The sequence below is a fragment of the Pseudophryne corroboree genome, chromosome 3, assembly GCF_028390025.1.
Source record: "Pseudophryne corroboree isolate aPseCor3 chromosome 3, aPseCor3.hap2, whole genome shotgun sequence".
NCBI lineage: Eukaryota > Metazoa > Chordata > Amphibia > Anura > Myobatrachidae > Pseudophryne > Pseudophryne corroboree.
Window position 1 is genome coordinate 660,913,274 of NC_086446.1, and position 27,988 is coordinate 660,941,261.

The 27,988-nt window shown below is 46.9% G+C and overlaps 1 protein-coding gene across 1 annotated transcript in view; it reads left to right on the forward strand.

The window, feature by feature from the left end:
- Positions 1 to 1,327: 1,327 nt before the first annotated feature.
- Positions 1,328 to 27,988, forward strand: part of WDR11 (WD repeat domain 11) — a 251,037-nt gene continuing 224,376 nt past the window's right edge. The window contains exons 1-2 of the mRNA XM_063961836.1: positions 1,328 to 1,530; positions 26,920 to 27,031. Of these exons, the coding sequence (XP_063817906.1) occupies positions 1,436 to 1,530; positions 26,920 to 27,031 (207 nt within the window). The 5' untranslated portion in view covers positions 1,328 to 1,435. The remainder of the gene's footprint in view (positions 1,531 to 26,919; positions 27,032 to 27,988) is intronic.

The following is a 27,988-nucleotide window of genomic DNA, read 5'->3' on the forward strand; positions in this document are numbered from 1 at the left end:
TCGGGAAATACTGCCACAAGCAGCAGTCTGAGGTGCCAGGATGCATTTTGCGTAATGTAGCAGAAACTAAATACTGTTGGAATAGCACTTTGTTGCCATTTTATTTTAAGGAAACACATATAAATCCAACAAAAGAAAGTGATATGGCTTCTCCCTAATTAAGCAGCCCTCTGGTTATTCCTGCGGACTACCGCCGCTGATATAGTCTCCATGCAAAGCACAGTAAAGGCAGGTACAGAGTGACTAGGCGATGCTGGAATGCTTGCGATGGGCAACTATATAGTTGAACGATATAGCGTTCAGCGATATAGCACGTACACACTGATTGTAACGATCAGTGACATCACCGCCGGCATTCCAGCACGCTGCTCAGCCCGACATTGACAAGTTGTGCTTCATGTCAGCTCAATATTGATGATCGCTGAACAACGTGCTGGAGCACGCATCGTTCACCAATATTACCCCCATACACACTGGACGATATAAGCCTAAAAATATACAGTAACGATATTTATGTCGTTATCGCTCATTTTTTAGCCAGAAATCGCTTAGTGTATAAGGGCCTTTAGCCTATTTAACAAGTCAGCAGAGGTACCTACACCGTGGGCTATCCTTCTATTCACATCTTGGGGGGAATAAGTGATATCAAACTGTACAGCACATTGCATCACGTTTCTTTTTACACTGTTCTGAATGCTGCATTTCACTCATCCATCACACTTTACAAAGCATTACAAAGAACTGGCGTGTTATTTATCCAAAACCCTTATTGCATACCTCCCAACATGACCCTCTCCAGGAGGGACACCGCGCTCTGCTTCTGGACTTTTCTCTTAATGTAAGATTTCCGGCACCTGTGTCGAACAGGGTACTGGATAAGAAAGGTGTTTCACCACAGGTGATGTCAATCATATATTAAGAGGGAAGTCCAGGAGAGGGTCATGTTGGGAGGTATGTTATTATAACATATAAATAATAAAGAATTAATACATTTTTGGATTTACAAGGTGGAAGAAACGTTAAAAAATAAAAATGGACACCACAAGAAAATAACACTAGAGAGGGTTTGCAAATTTCATTACAACTGAGACTTCCAGTGGCAGAGATGTCATGCTTGCTCCTAGTGACACATATAGAAATGATGTGTACTTATAAGGGTTGTTGCTCTTAAATCCAGCTTTCTAAAAACAACTTTTAACCTGAGTTTTTGACGTCTTAAATCCAAATGCAAAACTGAAACCCCGAAACTTCCCCTACATCCCACACTGCCCTTTTCCAAAATGGCGGTCACAGTGCTGTTTACCGATTTGCGTCACGTGACCCGGCAGCGTTTTCCAGTACTCTGAGTACACAAGGAAGTGCCCTCTGGTTATGGCACTTGCTGCTCTTCGTCAGCTGCCACCTAACTGACAGTTCCCGCACTCCTGCTGCCCCAATGCCAGACATGATTCCCTTCACCGTGAATATTAAGCTGTCGACTAGGACACTCACCGGGGCGCTCACACAGCAGAACAAGGGGGCGCTGGACTGGTGAGTGGCTAGGGGCCACAGGTCAGGGGTCAGAGGAGTTTGGGTTAGACAGGGGGTGTCTCCCTTTCTGTAGTGGAACTAAGTAGCAGCATTCCTTTCAGCAGGATATGATGAGACTTGTAGTGCCACAGTAGCTACTTGTGAGTACAAACAAACATTATGCTTGTGTAAGTGCAGAATGTGATCCATTTTTTGTTTTATTTAATTTAAACAGGAGCATGTTCAAATAAAAAAAAAAATTGTGGGCAACACTAAATACAAGTTGTTTATGTATTATTAATATATATTTATGTAGCGCCAGCCTATTCTGTTGTGCTACACAATTGGGAAAACAGTAATAAAATAGTACTGGGTGTTAAGGTCCTACACACTGGTCGATTGGCCGACAGACGACCCAGTGGTAGGAGGGGGGGACGATGACAGGGAGAGTGAAGTTTCTTCACTCCTTCCGTCACCCGGCCCCATAGCCCTGCATGCTAAAATGGATGATATTGTCCATATTGGCCTGCAGGCATAAACGAGCGGGCACCAATGATGAACGAGCGCGGGGCTGTGCATCATTCTTCATTGGTGCATACACGCTGAAAGATATGAACGATATCTGATTAATGAATGAGATCATTCATATCTTTCAGTGTAATCGGCCAGTGTGTGGGGCCCCTTAGGCTGGGAACACACTTTGACAATAGGACTGGCCAACCGAGTGACCGATCTGGCGTCGGCATTGTGATCGCCGGGAACCCATGCGGCGGAATCTTAACCGCTTCCCGTGATCCAAGGTCCTAAGACACAGCATTGGATCATCTGCTGCACCATCTGCCGGCTGCGTGGCAAATGGTGTCGCGCAAGCTGGCCGCTGCAACTAAACTAAGAGGCTAGGAAGTCTTGCTCCTCTGACGGAGATCCTGGCTTGGTCCCATTAGAGCTTTATTTGGACTGATGTGAATGACAATATTTTTTCTGCAAAGCGCTGCATAATACATTAGGGATACGGTCGTTAGGTCGACATGTACTAGGTCAAAAGGTCGACATGAGTTTTTCACTTTTTTTCTCTCCATTTTTTGGATTTTTTCATACTTAACGATCCACGTGGACTACGATTGGAACGGTAACCTTGCCCGAAGCGAGCTATGCAAGGGGACGCGGTGCACTAATTGGGGTTCCCCGTCATTTTACGCAGAAAACAACACAAAAAAAGTAAAAAAAAACATGTTGACCTAGTACATGTCGACCTATTGTCCCTGTCGACCTAATGCATGTCGACCTTCCATGGGCGACCTAATGACTGTCGACCAAAGTTGTGTCTATCCAACGACCCATACCCATACATTATGTAAGCGATACAACTTCATAATAAGATGAAATTGTCTGCTTGTCCCATGCTTTTCTACAGACACAGGAGGGGTGTTTGGGGGAGGGGGGGTATTCGCAGGCACATATCGTGCTAGTATGGGTCTTCCCATTTTGCTTCCGAGGCGAAGCGGGAAGCACTAGCGCTGAGATGTATTATCATCTCGGCTGCTGTCTGCGTCCGCAGTGCACCAGCCTAGTGCAGATGCAATGTGTCTCCCTGCCCAGCTGGCTCCTTTGCGCTTACGCAAGATCTTGTTATTATAGCGAGATCTCCCATGCCACTATAGTAGCTGTCAATGAGGCAACGACACATGCAGCTGTGGAAATTGTTAGCTGCAGCTGTCCGTTATTACATTGTCCTGCACATCGGCGCGCTGTCTTACAGATAGCATCGGCGATAATGATACTTGCACACACCACTGCAGTAATTCATGTGGTAGAGGCGGTATCAGCGCACATAACATGCGTTGATACCACTTCTCCCCCAGAACGTCAGTTCATACAGCTAGTAAGCCTTGGAGAGTGATAAAGTGGAGCTCTTAACTGGGTTTTTTTCATACACAGCCTGTAACATGGCAGTTAGAAGCTGATTGGCTCATATTTTATCTCATCCAATTTATCTCTCTCCAAGGCTTAGTACATAGGCCTCATAGGTGGGTGTAGCGCTCAAACCAGACTCTCACTCTGCTCCGTTTTCAATTTTAAGTGTGCGGATCTGTAGGAGCTTGCTGGCAAAAGATAACAAAACACTCTGATGTCACATGACTTTTCTAAGTTGTGTCCTGTAACATCCTTGCTGCAGTCACGCTAAACTGCCCTTCAAGACACGCCATGATGTGGTGGGGTACAGTAGCACAGAGCATTTGTTTTTGCATTTTAGTTACAAAGTAATGCAATAGGTTGCACAAGCATATCCTGCTGATTAAAATGATACCCAGCATACCTATATTCTATGTATCTGCCTCCGAATTGCCACGTGACAGTGTTTTCCAGGAATACACTGTAACGTAGCATTTTGTATGCAGATACAGGCGCAGTCACACACATAATATAGGGCCTAATTCAGTAAGGATTGCTAATTAGCAGAATTTGCAATCATTTTGTTCGCATGCTGGGAGCCGCCCATCGCAGGGTAAGGCCGCCCCGCATGCTGACCGCCGACGCCCCTCTTCAACAAGCAGAAATTAAGGTTGCCTCCTGCCGGCAGGAGACCCGCCGCCATCTTTCCAAACACGGCAGCTGCGTTTGACTTCATGCATCTGCCGCAATCACGCCCCCGTTCGGGTCAGCATGCCCCCTGTTTCCAAGCAACGCCCCGCAACACTCCGTCTCTGCCTAAGAAACTGAGCCCCTGCCTGATTAACGCGAAAGTGCGGATGCATGCACAGGACGGGCACTGCGCATGTGCCCGCAGGGCAAATGCAATAACTCTTATTGGATCGCAATTTGCGTTCCAACCGGAATTAGCCCCATAGGCATGTATATCATTTTAATCTGCAGATAATGCGGTAATGTTTGTGCGTCCTATTGTATTACTTTGCGACTAAGACACATTTTGGATGGAAAAACAAGCAAAAAAGACGCTTGCATTACCGAGCCACATGGCACTCACGCGCCATGTGTAACACAACTTGTAGCGCACAGAGCAAAAATGTAAGCGGACACATCTGTACCTGAACCGAATTGCTCAATGACAGTGCTGGATTATTGTTGGGATGGATTAGTTGTGGTAGCAGCCAAATCCCTTGAGTAATGAACTTGGAGAGTTTGGCATTTGTTCTTGTTTCTGATTATATAGCAGTGGTGGTATCCGGACTCCAGGTCGACACACCTTAGGTCGCCGCCAATTGGTCGACACACCTTAGGTCGACATGGACAAAAGGTCGACATGGAAAAAGGTCGACATGATTTTTTCACCATTTTTCTCTGACGTCCTAGTGGATGCTGGGAACTCCGTAAGGACCATGGGGAATAGACGGCTCCGCAGGAGACTGGGCACATCTAAAGAAAGATTTAGGACTATCTGGTGTGCACTGGCTCCTCCCCCTATGACCCTCCTCCAAGCCTCAGTTAGATTTATTGTGCATCCAGCCGAGCTGGATGCACACTAGGGGCTCTCCTGAGCTCCTAGAAAGAAAGTATAGTTTAGGTTTTTTATTTTACAGTGAGACCTGCTGGCAACAGGCTCACTGCACCGAGGGACTAAGGGGAGAAGAAGCGAACCTAAGTGGTGGTAGCTTGGGCTTCTTAGGCTACTGGACACCATTAGCTCCAGAGGGATCGAACACAGGACCCGACCTCGTCATCCGTTCCCGGAGCTGCGCCGCCGTCCCCCTTACAGAGCCAGAAGCAAGAAGGTCCGGAAAATCGGCGGCTGAAGACTTCTGTCTTCTCCAAGGTAGCGCACAGCACTGCAGCTGTGCGCCATTGCTCCTCATGCACACTACACACTGCGGTCACTGATGGGTGCAGGGCGCTGGGGGGGGCGCCCTGAGCAGCAATAAATAGCACCTTGGCTGGCAAACTGACACCATATATAGCCCCAGGGGCTATATAGGTGTATATTAACCCCTGCCAGAATTATTAAAATAGCGGGAGAAAGCCCGCCGAAAAAGGGGCGGAGCCATCTCCCTCAGCACACTGGCGCCGTTTTTCCTCACAGCTCAGCTGGAAGGATCGCTCCCTGGCTCTCCCCTGCATTCCTGCACTACAGAAAGGGTTAAAAAGAGAGGGGGGCACAAAAATTAGGCGCAGTATATTATAATAATGCAGCTATAAGGGAAAACACTCTCTATAGGTGATATCCCTGTGATATATAGCGCTCTGGTGTGTGCTGGCATACTCTCCCTCTGTCTCCCCAAAGGGCTTTGTGGGGTCCTGTCCTCTGTCAGAGCATTTCCTGTGTGTGTGCTGTGTGTCGGTACTGCTGTGTCGACATGTATGATGAGGAAAATGATGTGGAGGCGGAGCAAATGCCTGTGAATGTGATATCACCCCCTGCGGGGTCGACACCTGTGTGGATGGACTTATGGAAGGGGTCAACTCCTTACACAAAAGGTTTGACGACATAGGACAGCCGGCTACTCAGCTTGTGCCTGTTCCAGCGTCTCAAATGTCATCAGGGGCTTTAAAACGCCCGCTACCTCAGGTAACAGACACAGATGTCGACACGGATACCGACTCCAGTGTCGACGACGATGAGACTAGTGTACCCTCCAATAGGTCCACCCGTTACATGATTGAGGCAATGAAAAATGTATTACACATTTCTGATAATACCCCAGGTACCACAAAAAAGGGTATTATGTTTGGTGAGAAAAAACTACCTGTAGTTTTTCCTGCATCTGAGAAATTAATATGAGGTGTGTGAGGAAGCGTGGACTTCCCCCGATAAGAAATTGATAATTTCTAAGCAGCGTACCCTTTTCCGCCAGAGGATAGGTCACGTTGGGAAATACCCCCTAGGGTAGATAAAGCGCTGACACGCTTATTAAAAAAGGTGGCACTACCGTCTCCGGATACGGCCGCCCTAAAGGAACCTGCTGATAGAAAGCAGGAAACTACCCTTAAAGCTATATACACACACACACGGGCATTATATTGAGACCAGCTATTGCCTCGGCATGGAGGTGCAGTGCGGCAGCTGCGTGGTCAGATTCCCTGTCGGATAATACTATGGATAGGGACAATATTTTGCTGACAATAGAGCATATAAAAGACGCTGTCTTATACATGCGTGATGCACTGAGGGATATTTGCCGGCTGGCATCACAAATAAGCGCTATGTAAAAGCGATGCCGATTCAAAACGGCACATGGTAGTTTTGCCCTATAAGGGGGTGGAACTGTTTGGGGATGGTCTTTCAGACCTCGTTTCCACAGCTACTGCTGGGAAATCAAACTGGTTGCCACAAGCTACCCCACAGCAAAAGAAAGCACTGTATTATCAGGTACAGTCCTTTCGGCCCCAGAAAAGCAAGAGGGCTGGAGGCTCATCTTTTCTGCCAAGAGGAAAAGGTAGAGGGAAAAAGCTGCAGCACACAGCTAGTTCCCAAGAGCAGAAGTCCTCCCCTGCGTCCGGTAAGTCCACAGCATGACGCTGGGACTGCTCAGGCGGACCCCGGTACGGTGGGGGCCCGTCTCAAAAATTTCAGCGCACAGTGGGCTCTCTCACAGGCGGATCCCGGGGTTCTTCAAACAGTATCTCAGGGGTACAGGCTGGAATTCGAGACGTCTCCCCCCCGCTGTTTCCTAAAATCTGCCTTACCGGCAACTCCCTCTGCCAGGGAGGCAGTGTGGTGGTTATCTAAAAACTGTATTCACTGCAAGTGATTGTCAAGGTACCCCTCCTTCAACAAGGAAAGGGTTACTATTCCACAATGTTTGTGGTATCGAAACCGGAAGGTTCGGTGAGACCCATATTAAATTTAAAATCCTTGAACACATATATCAAAAGATTCAAGTTCAAGATGGAATCGCTCAGGGCGATTATTGCGAACCTGGATGAGGGGGATTACAGGGCCTCTCTGGACATCAAGGATGCTTACCTGCATGTCCCCATTTACCCTCCTCACCAGGAGTACCTCAGGTTTGTGGTACAGGACTGTCACTATCAGTTCCAGACGCTGCCGTTTGGGTTATCCACGGCACCGAGGGTCTTTACCAAGGTAATGGCCGACATGATGATACTCCTTCGCAAGAAGGGAGTTTTTAATTATCCCGTACTTGGACGATCTCCTGATAAAGGCGAGGTCCAAGGAACAGTTGGTAGTGGGGGTAGCACTTTCTCGGGAAGTGCTGCAACAGCACGGCTGGATTCTCAATATTCCAAAGTCACAGCTGGTCCCGACGACACGTCTTCTGTTCCTGGGAATGATTCTGGACACAGACCAGAAAAAAGTGTTTCTTCCAGTGGAAAAAGCCGAGGAGTTGTCATCTCTAGTCAGAGACCTCCTAAAACCGGGACAGGTGTCGGTACATCAATGCACACGAGTCCTGGGAAAAATGGTAGCTTCGTACGAAGCAATTCCATTCGGAAGGTTCCAAGCAAGGACTTTCCAGTGGGACCTGTTGGACAAATGGTCCGGGTCCCATCTCCACATGCAACAGCGGATAACCCTGTCGGCAGGGACCAGGGTGTCGCTGCTGTGGTGGCTGCAGAGGGCTCATCTACTAGAGGGCCGCAGATTCGGAATACAGGACTGGGTCCTGGTGACCACGGATGCCAGCCTTCGGGGCTGGGGTGCAGTCACACAGGGAAGAAATTTCCAAGGACTGTGGTCAAATCAGGAGATTTCGCTTCACATAAATATTCTGGAGCTAAGGGCCATTTACAATGCCCTAAGCCAAGCAAGGCCCCTGCTTCAGAACCAGCCGGTACTGATCCAATCAGACAACATCACGGCAGTCGCCCATGTAAACAGACAGGGCGGCACAAGAAGCAGGAGGGCATTGGCAGAAGCCACAAGGATTCTCCGATGGGCGGAAAATCATGTGTTAGCACTGACAGCAGTGTTCATTCTGGGAGTGGACAACTGGGAAGCAGACTTCCTCAGCAGGCATGACCTCCACCCGGGAGAATGGGGACTTCATCCAGAAGTCTTCCAAATGCTGGTAAACCGTTGGGAAAGACCACAGGTGGACATGATGGCGTCCTGCCTCAACAAAAATCTAAAAAGATATTGCGCCAGGTCAAGGGACCCTCAGGCGATCGTTGTGGACGCTCTAGTAACACCGTGGGTGTACCAGTCGGTTTATGTGTTTCCTCCTCTGCCTCTCATTCCCAAGGTACTGAGAATAATACGAAGGCGAGGAGTGAAAACTATACTCGTGGTTCCGGATTGGCCAAGAAGAGCTTGGTACCCGGAACTTCAAGAGATGCTTTCAGAGGACCCTTGGCCTCTGCCGCTCAGACAGGACCTGCTGCAGCAGGGGCCCTGTCTGTTCCAAGACTTACCGCGGCTACGTTTGACGGCATGGCGGTTGAACACCGGATCCTGAAGGAAAAGGGCATTCCGGAGGAAGTCATCCCTACCCTGATCAAAGCCAGGAAGGATGTCACCGCAAAACATTATCACCGCATTTGGCGGAAATATGTTGCTTGGTGTGAGGCCAGGAAGGCCCCAACGGAGGAATTTCAACTGGGTCGATTCCTGCATTTCCTGCAAGCAGGGGTGACGTTGGGCCTCAAATTGGGGTCCATTAAGGTCCAGATTTCGGCCCTGTCGATTTTCTTCCAGAAAGAACTGGCTTCACTGCCTGAAGTTCAGACTTTTGTCAAAGGAGTTCTGCATATTCAGCCTCCTTTTGTGCCCCCAGTGGCACCTTGGGATCTCAATGTGGTTTTGGAGTTCCTGAAATCACATTGGTTTGAACCACTTAAGACTCTGGATTTGAAATATCTCACGTGGAAAGTGGTCATGCTGTTGGCCCTGGCTTCGGCCAGGCGTGTGTCAGAATTGGCGGCTTTGTCCTATAAAAGCCCTTATCTGATTTTCCATATGGATAGGGCAGAGTTGAGGACTCGTCCTCAGTTTCTCCCGAAGGTGGTATCAGCGTTTCACTTGAACCAGCCTATTGTGGTGCCTGCGGCTACTAGGGACTTGGAGGATTCCAAGTTACTGGACGTAGTCAGGGCCCTGAAAATTTATGTTTCCAGGACGGCTGGAGTCAGGAAAACTGACTCGCTGTTTATCCTGTATGCACCCAACAAACTGGGTGCTCCTGCTTCTAAGCAGACTATCGCGCGCTGGATTTGTAGCACTATTCAGCTGGCGCATTCTGCGGTGGGTCTACCGCAGCCTAAATCTGTAAAAGCCCATTCCACAAGGAAGGTGGGCTCATCTTGGGCGGCTGCCCGAGGGGTCTCGGCTTTACAACTTTGCCGAGCTGCTACTTGGTCAGGGGCAAACACGTTGGCAAAATTATATAAATTTGATACCCTGGCTGAGGAGGACCTGGAGTTCTCTCATTCGGTGCTGCAGAGTCATCCGCACTCTCCCGCCCGTTTGGGAGCTTTGGTATAATCCCCATGGTCCTTACGGAGTTCCCAGCATCCACTAGGACGTCAGAGAAAATAAGAATTTACTCACCGGTAATTCTATTTCTCGTAGTCCGTAGTGGATGCTGGGCGCCCATCCCAAGTGCGGATTGTCTGCAATACTTGTAAATAGTTATTGTTACACAAATCGGGTTGTTATTGTGAGCCATCTGTTCAGAGGCTCCTTTTGTTATCATACTGTTAACCGGGGTTCCTATCACGAGTTATACGGTGTGATTGGTGTGGCTGGTATGAGTCTTACCCGGGATTCAAAATCCTTCCTTATTGTGTCAGCTCTTCCGGGCACAGTGTCCTAACTGAGGCTTGGAGGAGGGTCATAGGGGGAGGAGCCAGTGCACACCAGATAGTCCTAAATCTTTCTTTAGATGTGCCCAGTCTCCTGTGGAGCCGTCTATTCCCCATGGTCCTTACGGAGTTCCCAGCATCCACTACGGACTACAAGAAATAGAATTACCGGTGAGTAAATTCTTATTTTTTCTTTTTTGGAATTTTTTCATCCTTAACGATCCACGTGGACTACGATTGGAACGGTTATCTGTGCCGAGCGAAGTGAAGGCACTGTGCCCGAAGCATGGCGAGCGGACGCGGTGCACTAATTGGGGTTCCCGGTCACTCTACGAAGAAAACACCAGAAAAACATAAAAAACTCATGTCGACCTTTTGTCCATGTCGACCTTTTGTCCATGTCGACCCAAGGCGTGTCGACCAATTGGAGTCGACATAAGGTGTGTCGACCTTTTTGTTGTCGACCTGGAGTCCCAGACCCGCAGTGATCTCTACCTGTAACTAATGGGTTGGTGTTGGAATACCGGTGGCCGGGATCTCGGAGGTCAGAATACCTGCCCCGGGATCCCGGGCCGCCAGAATGCTTGCAGCGGGGCAAACGCTAGAAAGCCCCTTGCGGGCTCGGTGGCTCGCTGCGCTCACCACAGGTTCTATTCCCACTCTGTGGGTGGAGTGGATACCCACGAGTGGGAATAGCCCTGGAACCGCTGCCGGCATTCTCGGCGGTCGGGATCCTGGCGTAGGTATTCTGAACGGCGGGACATTGACTACATCCCTAATTACTGTGTATCAATATACCATTAGAGTGGACTGCAGTAGATGTTAGGTAAGTATGTGAATATGATTGTTACCATGGAAACGGAAGGTGCAGTAGGTGAAGGGAGTGTGGTTTAATAACTCTTGGTAATAAGGCATGGCTCTGCCTGATATTTTTTGAGGCATCAGGCAGTTCGACTAGCAATAATCCTCTCACCGCCTCCTATGAAAGCCTTGTTGAGTACAATTGTCTTGGAAGGTTGTGCTGTTGGTTAATGCCTTTTCGTGCATGGTTTGTTTTATGAGTAAAATACACACAGGCAGATAGATTAATAGTGTGAATTGGTAGATGCACTGCTGTTTTGGTATAACGTGGCCATAAATTGCACACTGGATACATCATTTTGCAAATGTAATTTTCTTGTATATGTTTTTATGGAGAGTGAGGCTTTAGCTATCCCTTTATTTTACTCTTCATCCTTCACTATATATCATTGGTCAATTAAAAAATCAAGTGTTAACGATACACCACTGAATTTGCAAAAAGATCACCCAATTTACCATCTGCAGCTCCCCTCCTCCCTGACCAGCAACATACAGATGTGTCCTCCTTCATCATCGCTGCAGTCACGTTAAACAGCCCTTCTAGTCATGCCTAGTCTTAAGCGTGTTTATTAACACCAGGCATCCTTTTTGTGCATTTTTAGCCCCAAAAATGCGTCTTAGTCGCATTGGTACATGAATAAGACTCACAAGCAGACTCTGCTGATTTAAATGATATGCGGCTTTCCTATATATTCTGTGTGTGACTGCTTCTGTATCTGCATACGAAATGCTACGGTACAGCGTCAGTGGCTGTATTCCTAGAATACACTGTAACGTAGGATTTTGCATGCAGATACAGTCGCACACAGAATATACGCATGCCACATTTAATTTTAATTAGCACAAGCTGCTTGTGCGTCCTATTCGCATAGCAATGCATTTTGGCTAAAAATAAGCCCGACGTCAGCAGAGTTGCCCAGGAACTGCCGACTCACTTGCGCCAGGCATCTTGCTGTACATGGTGTCTTGAAGCTAGATGAATGAGGACACATCTGTAATAAGCCTGGTTTTCAAGTCACTCAACTTTGTAATACCCCTTTTAGACCGCCAGCTTCTAACACGGGTTGTTGCACGTGAGCGTGCATAACCCGTGTTGCTGTGTGGTCTGAAAGGGCCCAGGGGAAATATCCCGGTATTTCAACCCTGGTAGCGTCCAGGGTTGAACATGGTTTCAACCTTGGTCACTGTGCGATGTTAACGGGTTGCAGGGTCGATGCGACCCATTTCCCGTACACACTGATGGACGGGTGGCGCTTGGAGAACATCGTCACCGCTGATGTCACCAACTCGGCCATATGCCCGGCTGCTGACGCCAGTGTGAAAGGGGCCAGAGGCGGATCGTACCCGGGAAGCATCGAGTACGGCACCCGCTTGCGACCAACCATTCACGGTCTGAAAGGGGTATAAGTTAAAAGTTTCAAATGTTTTTGGTTCTTTGATGATAACATTTCTCGTGCTGTAAGCAGAGACATGTTTTTATCAGTTGCTAGATCCCTGCCAGAATTAAGCTACAATGAAAAGCAACTGCAATGATTTTACAGTTGGACAGGGAGGAGACAGTCGTTAATTTCTTTCTGAAAGGCTGACAGTACACGCCCACATAGGCAGGGCAATGTGCAAGTAGCTGCCTTTCCTGTATATGAAGATACAAAAGTGGGCGGGGAGGGGCGGGGCTGCTGTGTGAGATGAGCAGCCAATGTCTGCTGTAGCTGCTGCTGGGTCTGTTGCCGGCCTGTGACTCTCACTAAAGAAGACAGGATATGGTCTCTAGGTCGACAAGTAACTAGGTCGACCACTATTGGTCGACAGTAACTAGGTCAACAGGGTCTCTAGGTCGACAGGTCAAAAGGTCGACATTAGTTTCACAATTTTTTTTCTTTTTTTGACCTTTTTCATACTTAATGATCCACGCGGACTACGATTGGGAATAGTAACCTGTGCCCGAAGATGCAAGGGGACATGGTGCACTAATTGGGGTTCTTGGTCACTGTACGGAGAAAACGACACCAATAAAAAAAAAACAAAAAAACCTCATGTCGACATTAAGACCCTGTCGACCAATAGTGGTCGACCTAGTTACTGTCGACCAAGTTACTGTAAACCTTGCATACCACATCCAAAGAAGACTATCCTCGCTCAGTAGTGACTGTGAGCAGTGACTATTTGTGTTGTTGTGGACACATTAAAAAAACCTTACTATCGAATCCTTACCCACCATCGATGGTGGAAAACCATCTGGTTCTCCGCCATTGATGGTAAAAGTATTCGACATCGGTCATAAACCATCAATGATTTGAAATCATTGTTGGTCGATGGCCATCCCTAGGCCACATAACCTCCCCCTACATCCCGCTCTCTCTCAATCCCGACGGTTGGCATGCCGACCAACAGGGACTATTCCTACTCATGGGTGTCCACGACACCCATAGAGTGCCGAGCCCGCAAGGGGCTTGCTGCACTCGACTCCCCCCTGCTGGGATTCTGCTGCCGGGATCCCGGCGTCGGTATGCTGTCCGCCGGTCTTCTGAACGCCGGCCAAGCATACCACACCCTGATAGTGAGTGTGTTATTTTTTTCCCCATAATATTATCTCTAGGTCATAGGGGTCGATTCAATTCGGCAACTTATGAATAGCGCCGGGAATTAGCTCCCGACGCTATTCAATTCAGCTCCAGTTAAGTTGCCGATGGCCCGTTCTCGCCGACTTAACAGTTAGTTTTGTCGGGAGAACGGGTATTCTCCGACTTAACTACCTGCGGCGATGCTGATTCCCGACAGAATCAGCCTCGCGCCGGCCGCGCGGCAGCACTTTTGTCGGTTTTCTTCTCTCACCCCCCGGGGATGAGAGAAAAATTCCCGACAATTGCGGGTACCTAGCAGCTGAATTGAATAGCGTCGGGAGCTAATTCCCGGCGCTATTCATAAATTGCCGAATTGAATCGACCCCATAGTGTATAATAGTTTGCCCTTCACTAATCCTTTATATAACAACATAGGTTATTATACCACCCAACATTTACACATGCCAGACATACTGATCCTCCCAAAGTCTGCCCACAAATGTTCCCTTCCATTAAACTACACCCCTTTTGTGACTTGTGAATTGGACCTGTCCCATGAAAATCGTGCTGATTGTGATTGGGAGATATGGGTTATACTGATTTCTGCACTTTGATCTGCACACCAGCGCACATCAAGGAGCTCTACATCACCAAAGAGGATTGTGTGGTGTGCCCTAAATGTTCCGGGGGGGAGGGGTTTTCAACTGTTCTGTGCTGCCCGCTGCTTCCATCTAAAGTGATTAGAGCAATTTAGTTGTTTGTGCCTATGGGCAGTTGTTGTGCAGAAGAGCAGAAACTGCAAAAAGTCTGGTTTATGGTGCGGTACATTTTGGAGCAATATGCGCAGTAAGTAATGGGTGACCAGCAACTCTCGTCCACCAACACAAACAATTGAATGCCGCCCCATTACTTTAGGTGGGAGATTGAGAGGGCAAAAAAAACTATTTAATTCTCACAAGTGTCTTTAAATGCTTCTAATGCACAGAAATGGGACAAGTTATGTTCTTAAAAATGCTGCTGCAACTGAAATGAATATGCAAATGGATGTGTACTCGCTTGTATCAATGTACATGTATTCTTATTCTTCATAAATGTAACAGACATTTAAACACCAGTAGCCATGTATCGTTACAACGGGGGTAATTCAGAGTTGATCGCAGCAGCAAATTTGTTAGCAGTTGGGCAAAACTATGTGCACTGCAGGTGGGGCAGATATAACATGTGCAGAGAGAGTTAGATTTGGGTGGGTTATATTGTGTCTGTTCAGGGTACATACTAGCTGCTTTAGTTTTACACTGCAATTTAGATTTCAGATTGAACACACCCCACCCAAATCTAACTCTCTCTGCACATGTTATATCTGCCCCCCTGCAGGGCACATGGGGGGTCATTCCGACCTGTTCGCACGCTGCAGTTTGTTGCAGCGGTGCGAACGGGTTGGAACTACACATGCGCCGCGGACGCATTGCGCACGCCGTTCAGCAGGGACGCCGCCAGCGGAAAAAGTGATCGCAGCGACGATCGCAAGAAGACTGACAGGCGGAAGGCGTTCCGGGACGTCAACTGACCGTTTTCCAGGCGTGGTGAGGTGAACGCAGGCGTGTCCAGGCGTTTGGAGGGCGGATGTCTGACGTCAATTGCAGGACCTTCTTCGCTGGATCCGTTGCACAGGGTAGGTAAGTCTCACCCTGGTCTTGTTTTGCAGGAAACTTTTTTAGCATAGCATGACAGCACAAGCGTTCGCAGCCCTGCTATGCTATAATACACTCCCCTATAGGCGGCATCAAGTTGATCGCACAAGCAGCAAAAAGTTGCTACGTGCGATCAACTCTGAATGACCCCCCCATGGTTTTGCCCAACTGCTAACAAATTTGCTTCTGCGATCAACTCTGTATTAGGCCCAATGTGTGTGAAATGCTCATTTGCAACCACAGATAGAATAAAGCCAAATAGATAATACATTTAAAATAATTAGTGTATTGTTTTATATGCTTCAGTTACGTGCTACAGACTTCACATTGATGCAGCCAGATTGCAGTGGGAAAAGCTCTTATTGGGCTACTTCATCCTGTATCAAATCCAGGGTTGAACTGGCCCACAGGGGAACATGCATGCACTAACAGTATTTACTATATATATTTATCATGGAGCCCAGATAAATACTCGTAAGCATGGGCCTCTACCACTGCATTCCCCGGTGGGCCCTCTATGCTCCAGTCCGACACTGATCAAATCAGTCTTGTGGATTAGTTTTTTTATTTGAGTAAAGAAAGAGAATAAATAAGTTTGCCTGAGCTGTTATAGAACTTGGTAATCAGGTGTAATATCCTAAGAAGATTACGAGGGTGGTTTGGGAATGCATTTGGAGGTGAAAATCAATGGCGATGTAATGTATGGTGGTTTCAAAGCCACAAAAATAAACACTGCTTGATTCATTTACCTCTTCTTCATTTGTGGGATCCGCTTTAGTGACTCTGTCACATGGTGCATAAAGAAACTGAGTGGATTGTTGCTTGATGAAGAGGATCTCATATCATGTCGGCTCTTTCCTGTCGCGTCCTTGAAGTTGAAAGCAAGTTCTAGTGATGGGTTAAGAAATTATTTAAATATCTCTCTGTAGCAAGAAGTAACTTTTCAAATCTGAGAAGAAAGAGTAGTTGGAGCCAATTGATCGAGAGCTGCTGCCATTGTAAGATTGAGATGTAAAGGCCCATACACACTGGGCGATTTTGAGCTAAAAGCAGGTCACGTTTGGTGTTTTAAGCTGTAGATGAACTGCTGGGTGAGCGCCTTTTCATTGCGTCCTGCTATGGAAAGCTGCTCACCCCCGCTGACATCGCTGGGTAGTGGGGAAAAGTGCTCAGTGTGTATGCACTGAGCGCTTTTCAGCCCAGCGATGTCCGCGATCATCGCTGTTCATACACGCTGGGCAAAAACGCCCCGTGTGTATGCACCTTAAGACTACCAGATCAGGACAAGGAAATGTAGGAACTGGGGGGAAAATTTGAGCAGAAAAAAGGCAAGTTTTGTTTGAGTTCTAGTGTAGAGTTTAAAGAGGTCTGGATAGATTACAGGTGATCAGGTAATGTTCTGAGAGAGGGGAAGGAGTATTAAATCTGAAACTGAACAAACAAAACAAGCGCAAAGCATTGAAACCTAGTATTTTACGGCAGATAAGAACCACTTGGCCCATCTAGTCTTGCACCTTTTTTAACCATATTGTTACCTCAAACCCTATTTGATCCTTATTTCTTTGTAAGGATATCGTTATGCTTATCCCAAGCATGTTTAAATTGCTCTACTGTCTTAGTCTTTACCACCTGTGATGGAAGGCTATTCCACTTGTCCACGCCTCTTTCTGTAAAGTAATTTTTCCTCAAATTTCCCTTGAACCTACATCCCTCGAGTTCTAATACTTCTCTTCCTTTAAAACCACTTAACTGGCATGGTCAGATTTCATGAAACTGCGCCGTCCCACCCTGTCCCCCCGTTTTTGATGAGGAGATCCATTCTGCAGATGTGCATAATATAATGTTTAAATATTTTAAAAAATACTTTTCTCTATCGTCCTAGTGGATGCTGGGGTTCCTGAAAGGACCATGGGGAATAGCGGCTCCGCAGGAGACAGGGCACAAAAAGTAAAGCTTTTCCAGATCAGGTGGTGTGCACTGGCTCCTCCCCCTATGACCCTCCTCCAGACTCCAGTTAGATTTTTGTGCCCGGCCGAGAAGGGTGCAATCTAGGTGGCTCTCCTAAAGAGCTGCTTAGAAAAAGTTTAGCTTAGGTTTTTTATTTTACAGTGAGTCCTGCTGGCAACAGGATCACTGCAACGAGGGACTGAGGGGAGAAGAAGTGAACTCACCTGCGTGCAGGATGGATTGGCTTCTTGGCTACTGGACATCAGCTCCAGAGGGACGATCACAGGTACAGCCTGGATGGTCACCGGAGCCGCGCCGCCGGCCCCCTTGCAGATGCTGAAGTCAGAAGAGGTCCAGAATCGGCGGCTGAAGACTCCTGCAGTCTTCTAAAGGTAGCGCACAGCACTGCAGCTGTGCGCCATTTTCCTCTCAGCACACTTCACACGCAGTCACTGAGGGTGCAGGGCGCTGGGGGGGGGCGCCCTGGGAGGCAAATGTAACCTATATAAAGGCTAAAAATACCTCACATATAGCCCCCAGAGGCTATATGGAGATATTTAACCCCTGCCTGGATTCACTAAATAGCGGGAGACGAGCCCGCCGGAAAAGGGGCGGGGCCTATCTCCTCAGCACACGGCGCCATTTCCTCTCACAGCTCCGCTGGTCAGGACGGCTCCCAGGTCTCTCCCCTGCACTGCACTACAGAAACAGGGTAAAACAGAGAGGGGGGGCAAATTTATGGCGATATTTTGATTTATATAAAGCAGCTATAAGGGAGCACTTATTATAAGGCTATCCCTGTTATATATAGCGCTTTTGGTGTGTGCTGGCAAACTCTCCCTCTGTCTCCCCAAAGGGCTAGTGGGTCCTGTCTTCGTTAGGAGCATTCCCTGTGTGTCTGCTGTGTGTCGGTACGTGTGTGTCGACATGTATGAGGACGATATTGGTGTGGAGGCGGAGCAATTGCCAAATATGAGGATGTCACCCCCTAGGGAGTCGACACCAGAATGGATGCCTTTATTTATGGAACTACGGGATAGTGTCAACACGCTAAAGCAGTCGTTTGACGACATGAGACGGCCGGACAATCAATTAGTGCCTGTCCAGGCGACTCAAACACCGTCAGGGGCTGTGAAACGCCCTTTGCCTCAGTCGGTCGACACAGACCCAGACACAGGCACTGACTCCAGTGGTGACGGTGACGAATCAACCGTATTTTCCAGTAGGGCCACACGTTATATGATTTTGGCAATGAAGGAGGCGTTACATTTAGCTGATACTACAGGTACCACTAAACAGGGTATTGTGTGGGGTGTGAAAAAACTACCTATAGTTTTTCCTGAATCAGAAGAATTAAATGACGTGTGTAATGAAGCGTGGGTTGCCCCTGATAAAAAGCTGATAATTTCAAAGAAGTTATTGGCATTATACCCTTTCCCGCCAGAGGTTAGGGAGCGCTGGGAAACACCTCCTAGGGTGGACAAGGCGCTAACACGCTTATCTAAACAAGTGGCGTTACCCTCTCCTGAGACGGCCGCACTTAAAGATCCATCAGATAGGAGGATGGAAAATATCCAAAAAAGTATATACACACATGCAGGTGTTATACTACGACCAGCTATAGCGACTGCCTGGATGTGCAGTGCTGGGGTAGTTTGGTCAGAGTCCCTGATTGAAAATATTGATACCCTGGACAGGGACAATATTTTACTGTCGTTAGAACAAATAAAGGATGCATTTCTTTATATGCGTGATGCACAGAGGGATATCTGCACACTGGCATCACGGGTAAGTGCTATGTCCATTTCGGCCAGAAGAGCTTTATGGACGCGACAGTGGACAGGCGATGCGGATTCAAAACGACATATGGAAGTTTTGCCGTATAAAGGGGAGGAGTTATTTGGAGTCGGTCTATCAGATTTGGTGGCCACGGCTACAGCCGGGAAATCCACCTTTCTACCTCAAGTCACTCCCCAACAGAAAAAGGCACCGACTTTTCAACCGCAGCCCTTTCGTTCCTTTAAAAATAAGAGAGCAAAGGGCTATTCATATCTGCCACGAGGCAGAGGTCGAGGGAAGAGACAGCAACAGGCAGCTCCTTCCCAGGAACGAAGCCTTCCCCGGCTTCTTCAAAAGCCTCAGCATGACGCTGGGGCTTCTCAAGCGGACTCGGGGACGGTGGGTGGTCGTCTCAAAAATTACAGCGCGCAGTGGGCTCACTCGCAGGTAGATCCCTGGATCCTGCAGATAATATCTCAGGGGTACAGGTTGGAATTAGAGACAGATCCACCTCGCCGTTTCCTGAAGTCTGCTTTACCAACGTCCCCCTCCGAAAGGGAGACGGTTTTGGAAGCCATTCACAAGCTGTACTCTCAGCAGGTGATAGTCAAGGTACCTCTTCTACAACAAGGGAAGGGGTATTATTCCACTCTTTTTGTGGTACCGAAGCCGGATGGCTCGGTAAGGCCTATTCTAAATCTGAAGTCCTTGAACCTGTACATAAAGATGTTCAAGTTCAAGATGGAGTCACTCAGAGCAGTGATAGCGAACCTGGAAGAGGGGGACTTTATGGTATCCTTGGACATCAAGGATGCGTATCTCCACGTTCCAATTTACCCCTCACACCAGGGGTACCTCAGGTTCGTTGTACAAAACTGTCACTATCAGTTTCAGACGCTGCCGTTCGGATTGTCCACGGCACCTCGGGTCTTTACAAAGGTAATGGCCGAGATGATGATTCTTCTTCGAAGAAAAGGCATATTAATTATCCCATACTTGGACGATCTCCTAATAAGGGCAAGGTCCAGAGAACAGCTAGAGATGGGATTAGCACTGTCTCAAGAAGTGCTAAAACAGCACGGGTGGATTCTGAATATTCCAAAATCCCAGTTAATGCCGACAACTCGTCTGCTGTTCCTAGGGATGATTCTGGACACGGTTCAGAAAAAGGTTTTTCTCCCGGAGGAAAAAGCCAAGGAGTTATCCGAGCTTGTCAGGAACCTCCTAAAACCAGGAAAAGTGTCTGTACATCAATGCACAAGAGTCCTGGGAAAAATGGTGGCTTCTTACGAAGCAATTCCATTCGGCAGATTCCACGCAAGAATTTTCCAAAGGGATCTGTTGGACAAATGGTCAGGGTCGCATCTTCAGATGCACCTGCGGATAACCCTGTCTCCAAGGACAAGGGTGTCTCTTCTGTGGTGGTTGCAGAGTGCTCATCTATTGGAGGGCCGCAGATTCGGCATACAGGATTGGATCCTGGTGACCACGGACGCCAGCCTGAGAGGCTGGGGAGCAGTCACACAAGGAAGAAACTTCCAGGGAGTATGGACGAGCCTGGAAACGTCTCTTCACATAAACATTCTGGAACTAAGAGCAATATACAATGCTCTAAGCCAGGCAGAACCTCTGCTTCAGGGAAAACCGGTGTTGATCCAGTCGGACAACATCACGGCAGTCGCCCATGTGAACAGACAGGGCGGCACAAGAAGCAGGAGTGCAATGGCAGAAGCTGCATGGATTCTTCGCTGGGCAGAGAATCATGTGATAGCACTGTCAGCAGTGTTCATCCCGGGAGTGGACAACTGGGAAGCAGACTTCCTCAGCAGACACGATCTTCACCCGGGAGAGTGGGGACTTCATCCAGAAGTCTTCCACTTGCTGGTAACCCGTTGGGAAAGACCAATGGTGGACATGATGGCGTCTCGCCTCAACAAAAAACTGGACAGGTATTGCGCCAGGTCAAGAGATCCGCAGGCAATAGCTGTGGACGCGCTGGTAACGCCTTGGGTGTACCAGTCGGTGTATGTGTTTCCTCCTCTGCCTCTCATACCAAAAGTATTGAGAATTATACGGCAAAGAGGCGTAAGGACGATACTAGTGGTTCCGGATTGGCCAAGAAGGACTTGGTACCCGGAACTTCAAGAGATGATCACGGAAGATCCGTGGCCTCTACCTCTAAGGAGGGACTTGCTTCAGCAGGGTCCCTGTCTGTTTCAAGACTTACCGCGGCTGCGTTTGACGGCATGGCGGTTGAACGCCGGATCCTAAAGGAAAAAGGCATGCCGGAAGAAGTCATTCCTACTTTGATTAAAGCAAGGAAGGAAGTAACCGTGCAACATTATCACCGAATTTGGCGAAAATATGTTGCGTGGTGCGAAGATCGGAGTGCTCCGACGGAGGAATTTCAACTGGGTCGATTCCTACATTTCCTGCAATCAGGATTGTCTATGGGTCTCAAATTGGGATCTATTAAGGTTCAAATTTCGGCCCTGTCGATTTTCTTTCAAAAAGAATTGGCTTCAGTCCCTGAAGTCCAGACCTTTGTTAAGGGAGTGCTACATATACAGCCTCCTGTGGTGCCTCCAGTGGCACCATGGGATCTCAATGTGGTTTTGGACTTTCTAAAATCTCATTGGTTTGAACCACTAAAGAAGGTGGATTTGAAATATCTCACATGGAAAGTGACCATGCTTCTAGCCCTGGCTTCGGCCAGGAGAGTGTCAGAACTGGCAGCTTTATCTTACAAAAGCCCATATCTGATTTTCCATTCGGACAGGGCAGAACTGCGGACTCGTCCGCATTTTCTCCCTAAGGTGGTGTCAGCATTTCATCTGAACCAGCCTATTGTAGTGCCTGCGGCTACAAGTGACTTGGAGGACTCCAAGTTACTGGACGTTGTCAGAGCATTAAAAATATATATTGCAAGGACAGCTGGAGTCAGAAAATCTGACTCGTTGTTTATATTGTATGCACCCAACAAGATGGGTGCTCCTGCGTCTAAGCAGACGATTGCTCGTTGGATCTGTAGCACAATCCAACTTGCACATTCTGTGGCAGGCCTGCCACAGCCTAAATCTGTAAAGGCCCACTCCACAAGGAAGGTGGGCTCATCTTGGGCGGCTGCCCGAGGGGTCTCGGCATTACAACTTTGCCGAGCAGCTACGTGGTCAGGGGAGAACACGTTTGTAAAATTTTACAAATTTGATACTCTGGCTAAGGAGGACCTGGAGTTCTCTCATTCGGTGCTGCAGAGTCATCCGCACTCTCCCGCCCGTTTGGGAGCTTTGGTATAATCCCCATGGTCCTTTCAGGAACCCCAGCATCCACTAGGACGATAGAGAAAATAAGATTTTACTTACCGATAAATCTATTTCTCGGAGTCCGTAGTGGATGCTGGGCGCCCATCCCAAGTGCGGATTATCTGCAATAATTGTACATAGTTATTGTTAACTAATTCGGGTTATTGTTGAAGGAAGCCATCTTTCAGAGGCTCCGCTGTTATCATACTGTTAACTGGGTTTAGATCACAAGTTGTACGGTGTGATTGGTGTGGCTGGTATGAGTCTTACCCGGGATTCAAAATCCTCCCTTATTGTGTACGCTCGTCCGGGCACAGTACCTAACTGGAGTCTGGAGGAGGGTCATAGGGGGAGGAGCCAGTGCACACCACCTGATCTGGAAAAGCTTTACTTTTTGTGCCCTGTCTCCTGCGGAGCCGCTATTCCCCATGGTCCTTTCAGGAACCCCAGCATCCGCTACGGACTCCGAGAAATAGATTTATCGGTAAGTAAAATCTTATTTTTCAACTTGATTAAATAAAATAAATTTAAAAAAAAACAATGCTTTAACGCTTTTGAAGGGAAAAATCATCAGTTAAGTGGTTTAAAGAACTCTCCCTCCTGTACCTTGTCAAAACCATTGATATATTTGAAAGTTCTATCATGTGCCACCTTTCCCTTCTCTGCTCCAAACTATACATGTTATGATCTTTTAGTCTTTCTGGGTATGTTTTGTGATGTAGGCCATGCACCATTTTAGTTGCCCTTATTTGTACAGTCGCTAATGTATTAATATCCTTTTGGAGATATGGCCTCCAGAACTGAACACAGTATTCTAGATGAGGCCGTACCAATAACCTATACATTGGCATATGGCATTATTACGTCTGTCTTTCTGTTGCTTATTCATCTACCTGTGCAACAAAGCATCTGACTAGCCTTCTTTATTGCTTTGTTACACTGCTTACCTGCCTTTAAGTCCCCTGAAAAATAATGACACCTACAGAAAATCCCTTTCCTCCTCATTAGTTTTCATTATAGTACAGTTAATACGATAGGTAGCCTTTGGGTTTTTAAGACCCAAGTGCATGATTTTGCATTTTTTGACATTAAACTTTACTTGCCTTGCTCTTGACCATTCCACTAGTCTACCTAGATCATCAATTATTTGTTTTACCCCTACTGGTGTGTCTACCGTGTTGAACACCTTACCTTCAATACCTTTTGCAATGTCACCAATAAAGATATTAAAAAGCACATTTCCCTGGGGTACTCCACTGGTAACCTCTCCCTCCTGTGAATGCACTCCATTTACTACAACTCTCTGTTTCCTATCCTGAAACCAAGATCTTATCCATTCAACCAGGCTCAAGCTTTCAAGTTTATTTAACAGTCTGTGATGTAAGACATTGTCAAAAGCCTTACTAAAGTGTAGACATGCTATATTTATCCACTCCCCTGATCTATTACTTTTGTCACCCATTTAAAAAAGTCAATAAGCTTTCTTTGACATAATCTCCCCCCCCCCCCCCCCCCCAAGTTAATACATGCTGTTTGGGATACTGTAAGTTACTAAATTTGAAATACTTTACAACTCTTTCTTTGAAGAGTGTTTCCATCAATTTCCCTACTATTGATGTAAGTCTTACTGGTTGGTAGTTGCTTGCCTCTTCCTTGCGTCCACTTTTGTGCAGTGGGATTGCATTTGCTCTTTTCCAGTTCCCTGGAATTGCACCTGTAGCTAGTGACTGGTTGAATAATTCTGTTAAACGTGTTACCAGCACCCCTTTAAGCTATTTTAGTATCATTGGATGTATCCAATCTGGCCTCATTGACTTATCCACTTTCAGCTTTGAGAGTTCTGTTAGGACTTTCTCATCTCTAAAAGCAGTGGCCATCATGTTAAGTAGAAGAGTGCATCCACTGGGAGAAGGCTAGAGAGGAGTTTAGAGAGAATGGGGGCTATGTATCAAGCCTTCTAAAGAGTGGGGAAGTTGTCCATAATGACCAGTCAGCTGCAAGCAAGCATTTATTAAGTACATTAAAAAAAAATGATAGGTAGAAGCTGGATGGTTACTTTGGGCAACTTCTCTACTTGCCAACTTCTCCATCTTTGGCTTGATGCATCTCCCCCTAAGTTTGAAGGAAGAAAATGTGGGGGTTTTGGGATGTTAAAAATGACCCAAGCTAAAGCTGAGAATGTTACATAATGAAATTAGGCTAATTGAATGTTCAAGTAATGAGTGATAGAGGTAATGATAGATCACAGTAACAAACATAGAAAAGGGGTTAAAAAACATATAGCTTTGTACTTAAGGAACAGCTGATAGGGAATATGCAGTGTGGAGAAAGGAGTTCACACCAACACATGGTCAAATTGAAGTGGCGACCAATGTGTGAAATGATTTTACATCAGGCTTGTTTCTATAGATGGTTGATATTGTGTGAGAGAAAGATGTTTCTTAACTATCCTCCTACAAATCATTCACATGGTCAAGATCTTTCTTTTGTGGTCACAGAGGATCTGATTTGGATTTTATGCAAACCCAGTGGGTTATGGGCAAATCCGATGTTTTTGTCTGCGCAAGCCCAAGAACTGTCCAGTGTAAGTGCAGAACGGGTCTTGCAATATTGCTTGCAGCTCCCTCTTAGCTGTGGCGTTTGCGGGGTGGAGTGGGGTGGCAACCAGCACCATTCTTCTAAATATTTCCTGGACCCGTCTGTCTGTGAGGGGGGAACCCCCAGCGCAAACTTTTAGAACAGATTGCAGGAAACTATAATAATTAAAAATAATGACTTTATTCAATTTAGTTCTGGTTTGGCAATAAAGTGTACATATATAGCTCATCTGTCCACAAAACATTGGGGGTAATTCTGAGTTGATCGCAGCAGGATTTTTGTTAGCAGTTGGGCAAAACCATGTGCACTGCAGGGTGGGGGGGGGGGGGCAGATATAACATTTGCAGAGAGAGTTAGATTTGGGTGGGTTATTTTATTTCTGTGCAGGGTAAATACTGGCTGCTTTATTTTGACACTGCAATTTAGATTGCAGATTGAACACACCACACCCAAATCTAACACTTCCTGCACATGTTATATCTGCCTCCCCTGCAGTGCACATGGTTTTGCCCAACTGCTAACAAAAATCCTGCTGCGATCAACTGAGAATTACCCCCCATTGTCCCAATAGCCTTCTGGCTTGTCCAAGTGGTTTTTAGCAAAAATTCTCTGGTCTGTTGAGACAAAGATTGAACTCTTTGGCTTGAATGCCAGGCGTCATATTTGGAGGAAACCAGGTACCGCTCATCACCAGGCCAATACCATCCCTAAAATGAAGCATGGTGGTGGCAACATCATGCTGTGGGGATGTTTTTCAGTGGCAGGAACTGGGAGACTACTCAGGATAGAGGGAAAGCTGAATGCAGCAATGTACAGAGACATCCTGGATGGAAACCTGCTACATAGCGGTCTTGACCTCAGACTGGGACGACGGATCATCTTTCAGCAGGAAAACGACCCTAAGCACACAGCAAAGATATCAAAGGAGTGACTTCAGGACAACTCTGTGAATGTCCTTGAGTGGCCCAGCCAGAGCCCAGACTTGAATCCAATTGAACATCTCTGGAGAGATCTGAAAATGGCTGTGCACCTACGCTTCCCATCCAACTGGATGGAGCTTGAGAGGTGCTGCAAAGAGGAATGGCCAAAACTGTCCAAAGATAGGTGTGCCAAGCTTGTGGCAACATATTCAAAAAGACTTGAGGCTGTAATTGCTGCCAAAGGTGCATCAGCAAAGTATTGAGCAAAGGCTGTGAATACTTATGTACATGTGGTTTCTTAGTTTTTTTAAAAGTTTTAATAAATTTGCAAAAATCTCAAACTTTTTTCACGTTGTCATTATGGGGTATTGTGTGTAGAATTTTGAGGGAAAAAATAAATTTATTCTATTTTGGAATAAGGCTGTAACATGACAAAATTTGGAAAAAGTGAAGTGCTATGAATACTTTCTGGATGCACTGTATCTGCTAAGCCTAAAGGTTCACGTACTTTTGCAACTCACATTTCCCTCAATAAAGAAATGAGCATCTATTTGTTTTGTCTCATTCGTTTGATTTGTTTCTCTTTATCTACTTTTAGGACTTGTGTGAAAATCTGAGGCAGTTTTAGGACAAATTTCAGCAGAAATATAGAAAATACTGAAGGGTTAAGATACTTTCAAGTATCATTGTAAATCAGTAATAATGAAATAACCAATGGAAATTTCTTTAAATACTCAAATTGTTTTTATAGCCTGCCACAGTGATCTATATAAAATAAACAGACATCCATTTTTTTCCATGGCATTGCTGCTTTAAATTTATTTTCATCTAGAATCTTTTAATTCAGAATATGCCGCAGGTGTTGTTGATGCAGCTGCACAAATTGATTTTAGCAGCACAGTCACTAGTCTGTTGTGCTAGGTGGCTGGGCCCGCTAGCTGTTTCTCCTGATGCCAGTTTCCATATAATTAATCTAGTTTTTGTTTTGTAAATTGGATTGGTACTGCTATTGATAACAGTATTTTCTTAATAGGGGCTGTCAAGGTCTAATTGCGTATGGCTGTCACTCACTGGTCCTTGTGGTAGACCCCAGCACTGCACAGACACTTCAAGTTTTAGAAAAGCACAAAGTGGATGTGGTCAAGGTAAGCAGGCCAATACTGTAACTTTTGGTAATTTATCAGGCACTGATAAGCAGCATTTAAAGTGTTAGTGAAAAATAAGTTTAAAGTACGTCTTCATGTGAATCTCACCTTACCACTCATATCTACCCAACATTTTTTTACATCCTTCCAAATCTTCTGAAAATAGAAAACCGTAGCCACCAGGGATTTTTCTTTCATTCCCTGGTGGAAACTAAGACAGTGGGTATGTGTGGAAATTAGGTGAAGACCTCCAAGGAGTTAAACTTTGTTTGAGTGCAGCCCAGGCTTCTCCTCCCCCATACCCCACCTGCATCCCCCTGAAGCCAGTTTTTCTTTGGTTCCTCAAGGTAGAGGGCACATTAGGATAGGGGGCTGTTTACTGCCCCAGTTAACTGTGTAATTAGATTTATTTTTTACTATCATTTTCACTTGAGCAAGCTAGCGGTGACCCTGCTAGCATTACCGCCAGCTGCTCCAACAGACTCCACTGGCAGCCGGCGCACGGACTACCCGGCCAGTGACACCATCCACCCCTGCAGCACATAGTAGAGCCACGGCCATGTCCAGGGAACAAGGTAAGCGGCTCCCTGCATTGGGGAGCTGACACTTTCACGGCAATAGTGCCAGTGGGGAGGCCAACTGGTGGTTCTGGCAGCAGTACACAGTTCTCTCTTTCTCTGACGTCCTAGTGGATGCTGGGTACTCCGTAAGGACCATGGGGAATAGACGGGCTCCGCAGGAGACTGGGCACTCTAAAAGAAAGATTAGGTACTATCTGGTGTGCACTGGCTCCTACCTCTATGCCCCTCCTCCAGACCTCAGTTAGAATCTGTGCCCGGCCCGAGCTGGTTGCACACTAGGGGCTCTCCTGAGCTTCTAGAAAAGAAAGTGTTTGTTAGGTTTTTTATTTTCAGTGAGATCTGCTGGCAACAGACTCACTGCTACGTGGGACTTAGG